The following is a 13,739-nucleotide window of genomic DNA, read 5'->3' as shown; positions in this document are numbered from 1 at the left end:
GGACATTTGACCTGACGGCGGCAAAAGGAAAGTCGGCGTTGTTACGTAAATAAAAATGGTTTAAAGGGAGAAGTTTGACATTTTGGGAAATACCCTTGTTTTGTTTTTCATTGTGGAGAACGAGAAGGTTGATAAAACTCTCACGTCTGTACACTAAATGATGCTACCATCAGCAGCCGGCTAATTTAGTTTAGCATAAAGACTGAAAACCGGGAAAACAGCTAGCCTAGCTCCGTCCAGTGGTAACAAAGCAGACTTATTAGCACAATGTATTTGTTAAAAAAAAACAAAGATTTGTAGTGGCAAAAATATATATCTCACCTGAAAAATTTTAACACCGCCACAACTCAAAAAAAGATCTGACCTTTACATCAACAATAACACACTTAAATGTTTGTACAGCATTCTATATAATAATTGTAATTGAGTTAAATGAGTTCATGAAAAAGCCAACACACACACACACGTCTCCCAATCCATCTCAGGCTCTGTTAAACCCCTAAATCCAGCAAGCACTGATTTACAAAGATTTTCAAGCAGCTCTGCCAGAGCTTTGATCACTCCAATAATGACTTCCTAGCAAATTTGCAAACAATGTGGGGCTGGCCTGGCAGCTGCCCCAAACCCCTGGAAATCTTTTAGTAGGATTCCCTGAAGCTTGACTTTTCTGTTTTGTTTTTGTTACATTTTACAAGTCCTCCATTTAAAATATGTTGTTGATCTGATTTTACCTTCATCAAATATGTACTTTTGTACAGTTCTCAGTCACGGTGGGTTTGGTTTGGTTCAGTGCTATTCAAAGTAGGTTTGATCTTGTAATAACAGGGCAGTCCCTGAGGCTCATGTAGGTCTTCATCCCACTCTTAAGACCTGAACAGCTGTAACAACTCCCTTCACATCCACAGTCAAACGCTCAGACCAATAAGAGTGTTTTTTTCAGGGAGTACAGACGGGTAAAGAAAAATTCATCTTTTCAAGCTTACACAGCCAGAAAGGCTGTATTTTAAAGCACCAAAACATGCAAGAGAAGCACAAATGGGACAGAAGCATGCACAGATGTTCGGCCAAAACTAAAATTACAACTTAGCACCCCCTCAACATAAAATTACAGAGAAAACACTACAGCAGGGATTCCACAAAAACTGTACAGCCGCAAGAAAAGCAGGGACAGATTTGATGTGCAACCCGCTCAGATGGGGCAGTGGAGTGGAAGTCATTTTCTCTAAACAAACACCGGAGGGATGGGAGTCATAATCACAGGGAGGTGGGAGGCTGGGGGTGACACATCTAAGCAGCGGAGGCCCCGCTTTGATCATGTGGACAGAAGGGTCGTCTCACTAAGGTGTTAATTGAGAGACCTCAGCCATATGTCCACGAAGGCTGAATAACGAGGCTGATGATGTGGACCCGGAGCTCCGCTAAGCCTGATGTACCAACCGATGCCAGGCTGTGCTTCCACCCAGTGAGAGGCTGAGGAATGCTCTGTGTTTTGCAGGAGGACATGCACAATGCACAGATTCAACACTAAGCTTGTTACAGTACGAACAAGCCTGAGCTCAGAGACGTCAGTACATTTATGCAAAAAGTCGTAAGTTAACCTAAACTGTGCATTAATTAGCAGATATTTTATTAAAGTACTTTGCTTAAGTGACAGTAATTTTACAGTATGACAGTACAGTTTGACAGTATTTTAATTATGTGATTAACTTGTAACAAAGAGAAACTGCTACAATTTTAACACTTGTCAGAAAAAGGCTGTTTTAAATCTTCCTGCCTGCAGAGGGGTTAAAAAATAAAAAATGTATTGATTCTGAAATGCGTCGTCACAACAGACAGACAACACCTTGAAGACATAATGACCCGTATATTGTGTAACTAAAACAAACTTTTTGGCTCCACTGCCAAGCCCCGGCAAGCTGAAAAGAAAAAGAGACCCATCCAAGATTTAAGTTCACCACTCGTTAAGGCAGATATACGTCAAATGCCAGTTTATCATTAGGTAAACTTAGCTAAAAGTAATGCTGAGAATCCTATCTTTATGAACTATAACTGAACTCAAAATTACAAGAGCTTTTGAAGCACTTTGGGAAGTGAGAAGATGACTCCTACAGATCTGGAAATGTACATGCCAAGGTCAAGATAATTGGTATTTAGTTACATTCTTTTGTAATCAGTGTTGGTCTGATTAGGACGGCATCAGTGTAACTTATGTGTCTTCATAGGTTAATTAATTGAAGCTTAAACTATTGTCATAGAACCAATAGTACACAGCTCATGAATGGATTTTTGTAAAGTAACTTATTGAAAATATGAAATTTTCCCAAAGTGACTGTACAAAAGATCACCAAGTTCACCAAAGACACACGAGGTTGGTCCTTTAATGTCTGGGGGAATGCTTTGTTTGGTCTCCTGGATGAAAGCACTGTTTGTAATCTGTATTCCTATTATACCCAAGTGTAGAAAAATGGATTCAGGGATATGCCAAAAGTGCCACACTGGAAGCCAAAGAATTTCATTAAACTGCTGTCACAGAGCTCATATTCTTCTCCTTGACATATCAATTCAGTGCTTTGTCACTACAGAAAAAAAGTGGAGAAGCCTCAGAGCACAGCAGAAGATGAAGAGCCCTCTATTTGATCCTAGTTCATTACCAGCACAATAGGGACCACCATCCAGGTCTATATCTCCACTACTTTGATCCTTAAATGCTTTAGCTCCCCGCCACAAGCGTTTGCAGAGCTTTCATCTGCCTGCTTTAACCCCTGACAGTAACAAAATAGGTGGTGGTATGCCAAATCAGTAGAGGGAGAGTGAACTCTGGATGTATGGTTTGGAGACTGGATACCAGTCACGACCAACAGCGGCTTCATTTACACTGTGCCTGCAACATTTCAAAGTTGATGACAGTCCTTTTCTGCAGCCTATAAGGACAGGTTTGTTAAGAGTCAAGCACTGTACTGCAAAATAACTAACTTATTCTTTTAGAGGCTTTGGGGTGACATGCAGGTCAATGGTGAAACCTGATTCAACCCGTTAAATCCACGCCTAAGGTGAGTCAGTATGGGTCATGTAATGTGAAGGGATTACTAAAACACATAAGAGACTGGTCAGTGTCTGAAAACTGTTTTAAGAGCAAAATCCTTTCCAAAAAAACAAAAAGGTAATAAAAGGTTCAGGAGTTAAATCTTGATGGATAAACTGCCCGTTCCCGCCTGTAATGCTCGCACCACATTTCCCACTTGGAGCTCAAAGTTCAACCCCAGACTTGAGATACTGAACACGTCCGTGACACCTGTCTGGTGCGAACAAGCTTTGTTAGATCGGGAGGAGGGCAACCAGATTACCACAACTAGGTACAACAAACACCATATGACTTTAAACATAATCCTGCTTAACCAGCAGCGCTTCATGGGATTGTCTGGTCGCCGCAGGACCACCTGACCCAGAACATGCATCGAAGACAGATTTGAGTTTAACTAAAAGGCTCGTGCGTGCTTAAATAAGCGCACACACATGTCCTCAAAAGCATACGCAGTATAAATATAATAAAATGAACACATCATTTGCATTTATCTGAATCTCCCAGCGACTGCAAAGCGTTTAACTTACCCGACGCCAAGTGTCCCCAAAGCTCTTTTGGGACCCGAATGAAACTCCTCCTCGCTGTTAAGTCAACTCACTGTCCTTGGACTCAAATTCTCGGAGAAAATCGTCTGGATAAGGTAGTAACTCAACGTGAAACTCTACGAGGTTGTATCCTGTGGCACACGACACGTCCCGTCCGCACCACCAGCAGCCTCTTTGTACTTGTCCGCCTCAGCACTAAGTTGTTAACCGGCGGTCATGCGCAGTCGGTGCCCAGAGAAGCTCAGCCCGCTCCCTGCTAATAATGAAGGTCGGTCAGTGCTACAGGTGCAGCTTACCTGCGGCGAGGGCGGCCTACTTTTACTGCCCGACCTATACGTGGCTAAGTGTTTATTCTGTAACCTTCCTGGTGGAAAGTTAAAGCAGTTTACTTCAGGAAGGTAACAATGCTAGACAGCCTTAAAAACGAGTTTAAGCTAGTTAACTAAGTTAGCTGTTTGTTGGTGTAACTAAAGCACTTTAACTACTGCTGTTAACGTTAACTTACACATTATCTGGCAACTCAGCAAGATTTACCGATTTTATTTACTGGCATTAGTATGAATTCTTAATTGAAGTGTACAGCTATGCATCTAGTAAAGTGTCTGACAGTTCATAGATTTCTTTTAACTTGTCTTCCGCGAAACAATATAGTTCTTAGATAGTCTTATCTTATGGTCTAGTTTTCGTTAGGCGCATTAATATGAGTGTTTCTTAATATGTTTCTTTTATGGGCTAATTTCAACTATTTGTAAGACGACTCAGCCTGTTAAATGTTTGAAATGTGGTACAACCACAAGTTTACATAATTGTAACGCTACACAGTGTTTTCTTTACAATAATAATTAATGGGATTTCTTGGCACACAGCTACAGTGTTAAGGACAGAGCAAAGTGTCAGTGCCGAAAAGTTGTTGACTGGCCAAGACCGCCATCTAGTGGCGTCTTGTTTCAACAGTTCAACACTAGAAAATGTTTTTGTGGTTTAACTTCACTACAAGCAGTTGTGAAAAGGTAGTAAGTACATTTACTCAGGTACTGCACCAGAGTTTAAAAAAATGTTGAGGTACGTGTGCTTTACTTGAGTATTTCCATTTTGTGGTAGGATTACTTTATAGTACTTCTACTCCACTAACTTACATTTAAGAGGCAAATATTGTATTAATTATTTTCTCCACGACATTTATTTGATAAATTAAATTACTGGTTACTTTGCAGATTTAGATTAATAATACAAAATATAATCAACAAATATATTAATATTATATATTATTAATATTAAAGTTTAATTTACTGAGAAATTCACAAGCTACCCTGTAGTTTGTTGTTGGCCTAACATTAGGCTATAAAGAAGGGTAATTAAAATTAGCTCCACCTGAAACATCAAAGTGAGTGAATGAATTAATGCATCAATAACTATAACTATGAGAACTATATTTTGTTGATAATGTTTTTGCATTCATGACTTTTACTTGGAACAGAGTAGACACTGAAATGACTAGGCTGCTTTAACTTAAGTACAAGATCTGAATACTTAAAATAAAAAGGCTGTAGCCTTGTTTTGCTCAGGCTCCCTTCTTTACTTTTTATTTACTTAACCAGGTCAGCAGTAAGAAGCCTACAGGTACAATAGAGAAAACCAGATCTTTTTTTTTTATTGATTTATATGTACTTAAGAGGATAAATAAATACATGGATTACATGGCCAAAAAGTATGTGGGCACCTAAAAAAAACATCTCATTACAAAATCATTAGCATTAATCTGCTGCTATGACAGTTTCTTCCCACTGGTGTTGGTGATTCAAGTTTATCCCAAAGGTACAGGATGTGGTTGAGATCAGGTCAGGGCTCTTTGAAGGGGTTCATCCACACCAAACTGGGGAAAAACTTCACCTGGCTTTGTGCAGTAGGACACTGTGACTGTCCTGTTGAAACGGGGACGGGCCCTCTAAAAATGCTTGCACAAGGTAGGAGTCACTCTTTTGGTCAAAACACATTTGCATTATTTAGCAGATGTCCCTTAATAATTGCACATAATGGGCCTAGCCTAAAATCTGAAAGCTAAAAACATAACCTATCTAAAAGCAAGAAGAATGTGAATGCACTATCAGAGGTAAAATTTTGAAACCGTTCATTCACACTATCGTTTTCAAACCTGCTGAAAAGTACACGGCCCGTCTTGCGCAACGACAGCTTGAATTCAGGAATGCACGGCGTCTATTATTCTGGTCACATCCTTCTATTGGCAATATTATCATTTCATAACAACCTAGTTGTGTTTGTACAAGCGGGTCGTGTTTCCAGCGGGGCCACACCTCTCCTGCAGCTCTGGATTGGCCCTTATGTCTTCACTCCCTCCACTGAGTTCCGCGTTGCAAAGCATTTTAGTTCTGCAACATTTCCTGCAACTTCTACTCTCAGGCTTCAGAGGACCATCTGCCACCATGTCTGAACGAGGAGCCTTCGACACCGACGTGGTCACCATGACCCGGTTCGTTATGGAGGAGGGCAAGAAGGCGAAAGGCACCGGAGAGCTGACAACGCTGCTGAACTCGCTGTGCACGGCGGTGAAGGCAATTTCCTGCGCTGTGCGCAAAGCTGGGATCGCCCATCTGTGAGTAAACAATCACACCGAGTTGAAGATACTGTTGTTTATAAAGTAATGGCACAGTAAAAGTACCAATAACTGAAGTTTCGGTCCCGTGCATCCACGTTGCTAAGCAGGAGATTCAGGTTGTCTGTGCGCCAATCAGGAAGCGCATACCTAAAACCACCACGCCCTCTATGGAGTGGTTCACGAGACATACAATTTATTACAACAAACAACTTTCCCATTTAGTGTCTGTTATGTGCAGCTTTACTGCCAGAATCCAATAGAAATGTTCATGAATGACTTCCTTTCCACAGTTTTATTTCCTCATGGTCCTCACTGCTGTATTTTAATATTTTACAAAAGTTGAATTTTAGATGTTTTACACTTAAACACAGGTGATCTGGTTTTGTTTACAGAGAAAGCATTTTTTTTCCAGTTATATTCCTTTCACTCCAGTTTTCACGCTCACTGTTTTGGTTTTTTTTTTTATGTCTTATCAGTTATGGTATTGCTGGCAGCACCAATGTGACCGGTGATCAGGTGAAGAAGCTGGACATTCTCTCCAATGATCTGATCATCAACATGATCAAGTCATCTTTTACCTCCTGTGTGCTGGTGTCTGAAGAGAATGAAAAGGCCATCATTATAGAGCCAGAAAGACGGGTAAGTCGGTCTATGTGAGCAGTGGACTAGATGTTGAAACAAAACCAGTAAGTAGTAAGTACATAATATTGCGCCTTTTACACAGTGCTTTACAAGAGTAAAGTATTAGATTAAGACCATCAAAACAATAAAGAGACAACAGTAAAACATAAGCAACAACATTATATAACAGTAAAAAAAAAACAACAATAAAATATTAGCAATTAAATACCTTAAAACACATTACACAGCACAAGGCAGGACAAAGGCCAGTTTGAATAAGTGCCTTCAGCTGCTCTTTAAAGGCCGCAGAACGTATGTCTAAAAGAAGAGCGTTCCGCAGAACGAGCACCATCGCTTAAAAAGCTCGATTACCTTTTGTTTTCAGTCGAGCATGAGGAACAACCAGTACCCTGGTCAGAAAGCCTAAGTGACCTAGGGCTGATATAAAGGTGGAGCAGGTCAGAGATGTACAAAGGTGCCTGACTATGCATGGCTCAATATGTGAAAAGAAGAACCCTAAAATCGTGAACCTGACGGGGAGCCAGTGCAGACGACAGGACGGGTGTGATGTCAGTTGTCCTACGGGACCTGGTCACAGCCTCGCTGCAGTGTTCTGGACCACAGTATTTTTTGCTACACCTGAAGCTGTTTGAGCAGGATAACATTTGAGGTCCCTTTGGGTTTGGTAAAACCTGCTTTCAATTATTTGAGATCTAATTTCTGGAGTGACCCAATCGGCAGACTGAAACAGGCTCATCCAGTTCTCTGAGTTAATATAAATGTTTTTCATCAGATAACCTGCTCAGTAAAAAATGGCTTGGGCTTCTGTTCCTCAGAAATAATATCAGTCTATCTATCTAATACTATATTATTCTATATGTGGACACCCCTGTCCATAAACTGTTATGTTATATGAAATTAGATAGCACAGTCTCATGCACGCCCACGAGGGTGATGCGATACAGATTCCTACTCATGGTTTCATACTAATCCGCTGATCTACAGACTGCAGTAATGGGTGAAGAAACACAACAACCTGCCAACAAAAGGCAGGGAAGAAGAGTGCCAACTAGTAAATATGAATGTAAACCAAGGCTGCATCTAACAATTATTTTCTTTGTCGATTATTTTCTCAATTAATTGATTAGTTTTTTGGTTTGGTTAAAATGTTAGATAAATTGGTGAAAAATGTCAGTCAGTTTTTCCCAAAGGCCCAGATGACGTCATCACTTGTCTTGTTTATATCCACAACACAAAGATACTCAGTTTGCTGAGATTTAAAGAAACCAGAAAATATTCACATTTAAGAATCAGGGAATTTTAACCTTTTTTTTTTTTTTCTTATAAGATTTCTCTGACCAATTAATCAATTATCAAAATAGTTACCAGCCTAATGTAAACAAGAGGATTTAAAATACTAAATAAAAAAATCAGCTGTAAATGTTTTAAGATGAAGGGAATGCATTCAACATGTTTGTTTGACCTCACACAGTGTGTTTAGGCGTGTAACACAACAACGCTTTTGTTTGTTTACAAGAAAACGGTTCGTTCTTCTCTTCCAGGGCAAATACATTGTGTGCTTTGATCCTTTGGATGGCTCCTCCAACATCGACTGTCTCGTCTCCATTGGAACAATCTTTGCCATCTACAAAAAGGTACATACACACGTTAAAATTCCCACGATTAAGTGTCTTTGTCCTTGATTTTCAAAGTCATAACAGAATGATTTTTTAAATTAACTTCAATAATTGTGTTGAGTTTTTGAAGGCCAAGACAGATGACTTAGATTGACGTTGTCGCTCATGTTCACTGTCTTTAATATTGGCTAATTTCATGCCAAAATGTCACATTCATATACCCCCTTGAGTTATGTTATCCAGGTCAAAATAAGCTTTCAAAATAAGGTTTGCTTCACTCAAACCCAGCTTATTCTTCTTTTATGTCCCTCGAGGGCAAAGTGTTCCTTATCAGTAGTGTTTAAAATGCAAGATTTGGTAATGCTATTTTACTAAGATGGTAAACTAAAGAATAAATGTGAGAAAAAATTAATTTTCAAGGGGGAAAGAATATAATGTGTAACAGAAACTTTTATCATTACTGTATGTGAACAAGTTAATATCAGCGGTTTAGTCCAGACCCACAGTAAAATAATGTCCAGCAGACAGATTCAATTCCTCTCTATTCCATTGTTATTGATAATAAAGTTGCCTACACTCCACTGAAATGATAAATGAAAAGGGAATAATTCCTGGATTAGTTTATGGTTTCCTTTAGACCACAGATCACGAGCCCTGTGAGAAGGACGCCCTGCAGCCTGGCAGGACCCTTGTGGCGGCAGGCTACGCCCTCTACGGCAGCGCCACCATGATGGTGATCTCCACTGGCCAGGGAGTCAACTGCTTCATGCTCGACCCAGTTAGTACTCTCTTGAAGGACCTGTGTCAAAAAAGTCTTTGGTTTTGTATAAAACGTGTGGTTCTGGGGTTGCTGATGACATTTTCTGCTCATCAGGCGATTGGCGAATTTATCCTGGTTGATCGGGATGTGAAGATCAAGAAGCGAGGCAAGATTTACAGCTTGAATGAAGGTTATGCAAAACACTTTGAACCCGCCGTCACAGAGTACCTGCAGAAGAAGAAGTTCCCTCAGGTAACAGACCTCAGGGCATGTGTGGGGAGGGCATCAAGCTGAGTGGTGTTGTTAATATCTATTACACAAAACCGTAAATTAAAGGGATTATGTCCAGCTAATGATGTTTTTTTCATTTTCAAATGTAGATCTTGTCTAGTTTTAAATGGCTTACTAATGCAGCATTTTAAATGACTTTAGGATGGCACTGAGCCCTACGGTGCCCGTTACATTGGCTCCATGGTGGCAGACGTCCACCGAACGTTGATGTATGGAGGCATCTTTTTATATCCAGGAAATGTAAAGAGCCCCAAAGGAAAGGTAAGGTCCCAGTACTGCTTTCTCCTGCTCCTGCATTAAACATTTTAAAGACCTAATAATGAATGCCCTATCTCAAATTCAGTTCTATCCTCAACAAAAGCAAATCGTACACCTTTAGTAAATACAGTCACAGTATTTGTTCAGATTAAGAAAAGTGTAAAATATCAACAGGTTTAACCTTTAATAACATCATCAACCATAAGTGGCGATAAGTAGTCTTGAACCCCATTATTTTTAGTTTATAAAAACCAATAAAAAAATTTACTTCTCTCACTTTTGAGTCATTTTGAGGAGAAATTTCCATCATAAATAGTTTGAGTGTCACTTGTAACATGAGATCGTACTGAAGGAAGTGTCACAATGTTGTTTCTTCACTCTCGACATCCTTCCAGTATTTGCAAGACTGAGCCAAACATGTTGTCACATTTAAAAACGGTAGAAAGCAACTGTTTTTCAAAATGCAAAAAAAGCATAGAAATATAGAATAAAACTTGCATCAGTAACGTTCAGTAAATCAAATCCATACAGTACCTGTAGTTTGTCAACAAACCAAAGTGCTCTTTAGAGACATCAGCCACAAAAAAATGCAAACAGAAAGGCTAAACTCAGACACACCAGTTTTGAGCAAAGCCATGCAATGTTAAAATTTTTTTAATGATACTTAGGACAATTATTAGATTTACTTCTTACAACTTACAGATTAAAAAGTTGCCTTTATTATAAAATACGAACAAAATAAAATATTTAAATAAAACAATCAATGCAACAAAAAACGACTTAAAAGCAAGATTTGATAGAAGAGTTAAACATAAAATAAAAACAAGATAAAACAGGACAGTAAAAGCTTCGATGCAGTGTAAGATATTAATCAAAAGTCTTAAATTTGATTCAATAAAAGGCTGCAGCGAAAAGAAAAGTCTTCAGCCTTGATTTAAAATAACAGAGTTTCAGCAGAACTGTAGTTTTCTGGGAGTTTTTTCAGATATATGTAGCATAAAAACTGAATGCTGCTTCTCCTTGTAGTTTTGACTCTAGGGACAGAAAGCAATGTATTTTGACCCTTCATGCCTTTATAAACCAACAGTAATATTTAAAAATCAACTCTTCGACAGAGAGGAAGCCAGTGTAAAGACCTCAGAACTGGATTGATGTGATCTACTTTTTTGGTCTTGGTGAGGACTCGAGCAGCAGCGTTCTGAAACAGCTGCAGCTGTTTGATAGACTATTGTTTTTAGATTTAGTTTTTTCTTAGAGAGATCTGAAAATATACTGTTAAAGTAGTCGATTCAACTGAAGTTTAGTGTCATGTTGTTCCACAGTTTTTATCCGTAGTCGTCATTTCACCAAACGATAGGTTCACAATTTTCAAGTCTGTCTTAAAACAATAGTCAGGTGCCCATATGAATATTGAATCATGTTTTGCTTACTGTAATGCTCCTGTTCATACTGTCCATTAAGAGAGATCTTCCTAATGCACTGCAGATGTAAGTGATCCACAGTTCTGTGCAGAAATTAATCTGAAGCTAATATGAGGCTTCAGCAAACTTGGGAGTTCTCAGTGTTCACTGTGCTTCCATGGACAGTGTTTCTGTACTGAGCTGTGGTGGATGGATAATAATGAAAGTGGGGATTTGTTACTAAATAGACTACAACTTTACAATCTACTTGTCTCAGTCAGACTGCTGAAGCCTCATATTAGCTCTCAAGTGCTAGACCATTCCGAGTGTTGCAAACAAGTGAAAACCTTTAGATGAGAATATTCATTTCAGAGTGTGAGATTAGAAAAAACACTAGAAACTAAACTCCCCCTCTTTCTCATAGCTGCGGCTGCTGTATGAAGGCAACCCCATGGCCTTCATCATGGAACAGGCGGGCGGCATGGCCTCCACCGGTTACGAGACCATCCTGGACATCCAGCCTGAGAGCATCCATCAGCGGGCTCCCGTGGCTATGGGTTCCCCAGAGGACGTGCTGGAGTACGTCGCCATCTGCCAAAAATATGCCAAGAAGTGAGACCGCAGCCATCAGTCTCCGCCGAAAACCTCATATCTCCAAACTGTCCACTTTTACAGGACTGAGGAAGTCGGCCTCTTTTTGAGCTTGATGTAAATCAGGGGTTTTCAAAGTCTGGGACTACGAGCCTCCCGTCAGATAAAGCTTGTAAATCAGCGCCCCCCAACCACATCTTTAGTTTACTTGGTACATTTCGTCAATTCCTGGATGCCTATGGGATCATGATTATATTATTTGATCCCATAAACACTCAACATTTGAGCCAAAATAGCCTAATATTGCCATTTGACATAACTTCTGACTACACCAAATAGTTTTAAAAAAGGTCTGTCCAAAGGCATTTATTAGTTTCTGACTGATGGGTGGGAAAACGGTTCCCAAAAACTACTGTGTCTCTGAACTCTCATGCATGTAGGCTATTCTATGTGATCTCCTTTTGATAACGAATGCAATAAGTAATGCCATATCGTTTTACTTCCATTCACTGAGCCTCCCCTGAAACTGCGTGGAGCCCCCCAGGGAGGCCCGCCTTGCACTTTGAAAAACCCTGATGTAAATGTATTTTTGATAATGTCATGAAATGGTTTCTTAAGCCCCAAAATGTCAGGGGATTTTCTCAGTTAAAATACAAAAACAACCAAATTTGGTATTACAAGGTTTTGATGTCATTCCAGCAATATTCATACTGTATTTGTAGAAAGCTGACAGATAATGGAAAGAAGGTGGTTCAGTGGAAACATGAAAACTGCAGCTCATAAGCTCAATAACGCACACAACACATTCCACAAAAAATCTACCAAATGTGCTCCCAAAAAAGAAGTACTTGAGTAAACAACCTGGAGACTTTTACTCCTCACTTTACCTCCACTCGTGCCTTTTTCAATAAGAATGAATAAACATTCTAGATATGTGAAGTACCAAATAATAAAACTTTTTTTTGTTTTTATTATGTGAACAACTGCTGCTTGGATTGATGAAGTCTGTCAATAAATCCACGTGATTCTAAGAAGACAAAATCTGTGTTTTAATAATTTTGAAATGTGTGTTTGCCAAAATGTGGTTTGTGTATTTATTGGCTGCTGGACAGTTTAATTATGGCATCAGTACTCCAGGAAACATGCAGCCTTTACATATGTGGACAGAATAAGCAAACTCCTGAGAAATTGAATGGAATAAATTAATTGCATCAGACATGTTGAAAAGTTGAAAGATCTACTGTCTACAAAAGCTAGGAGATACTTTATCCAGAGGAGTTGACCTTTAAGCTGAAGGTCAGTGGAAGCTCTGAACCCTAATGACATTTAAAGCTCACTGCTGCTGTTGTGCTAAAACCAAGCAACAGAGTCGCTCAGTCTTTAACCAAAGTGTGTTGTAGCTCAGAAACAAAAAAATACTGAATCCAAACTCCCTTTGAACTACATCATAAGAGTTGTTTTGAGTTGGTAGAATGTGAAATAAAGCATATTGAATAAATGGCTGACAGGATTAGATGTATTTAGTGGTAAGTGGGCAGTTCATGGAAAGCACCAAAATCTGGATCTGTTATAAACGTTTCCTGCTGGATGTCTTAACCTAAATAAACATGATTTTCAGGCTTCATTGTTCAACACATGAAGTTGGATAAAGAGTACAGAAAGTTGTTCCTCTATTGTCACAGCACCAAATGGTTCTCGGGTTCATGTGTACACAAATGTGGTTAAAATATCGAGACTTTACCTAAGAGCTGTCATGTTACCCAAGTTTTGAGTTACTGGTGTCAAACATGTTGCAAACCTTTTGACTAAATGACTAGCAGTGCTGGTCTTGTGCAGGATTAGACTGTGACAGTCTCTACAGCTGACACCTGACACCCCCCCTCACCCATCTCCAAGTACACACACACACACGCCCTTTTCCACTCGACTGCGTTTACAAA

The 13,739-nt window shown here is 39.5% G+C and overlaps 1 protein-coding gene across 1 annotated transcript; it reads left to right on the top strand.

The window, feature by feature from the left end:
• Positions 1-5,951: 5,951 nt before the first annotated feature.
• On the top strand, positions 5,952-12,840 carry fbp1a (fructose-1,6-bisphosphatase 1a). The gene is made up of 7 exons (XM_038704229.1): positions 5,952-6,238; positions 6,718-6,880; positions 8,425-8,517; positions 9,137-9,277; positions 9,374-9,511; positions 9,692-9,811; positions 11,633-12,840. The coding sequence occupies exons 1-7, from the start codon at positions 5,967-5,969 to the stop codon at positions 11,822-11,824; spliced, it is 1,119 nt and encodes a 372-aa protein (XP_038560157.1). The 5' UTR covers positions 5,952-5,966; the 3' UTR covers positions 11,825-12,840.
• Positions 12,841-13,739: the final 899 nt, after the last annotated feature.

Source organism: Micropterus salmoides, unplaced genomic scaffold (assembly GCF_014851395.1).
Source record: "Micropterus salmoides isolate LMB-PRFRI ecotype aquatic unplaced genomic scaffold, ASM1485139v1 Ms_hic_scaffold_7, whole genome shotgun sequence".
Classification (NCBI taxonomy): domain Eukaryota; kingdom Metazoa; phylum Chordata; class Actinopteri; order Centrarchiformes; family Centrarchidae; genus Micropterus; species Micropterus salmoides.
Note: the sequence above shows the minus strand (reverse complement) of the source record. Positions and strands in the feature narration are given on the sequence as shown.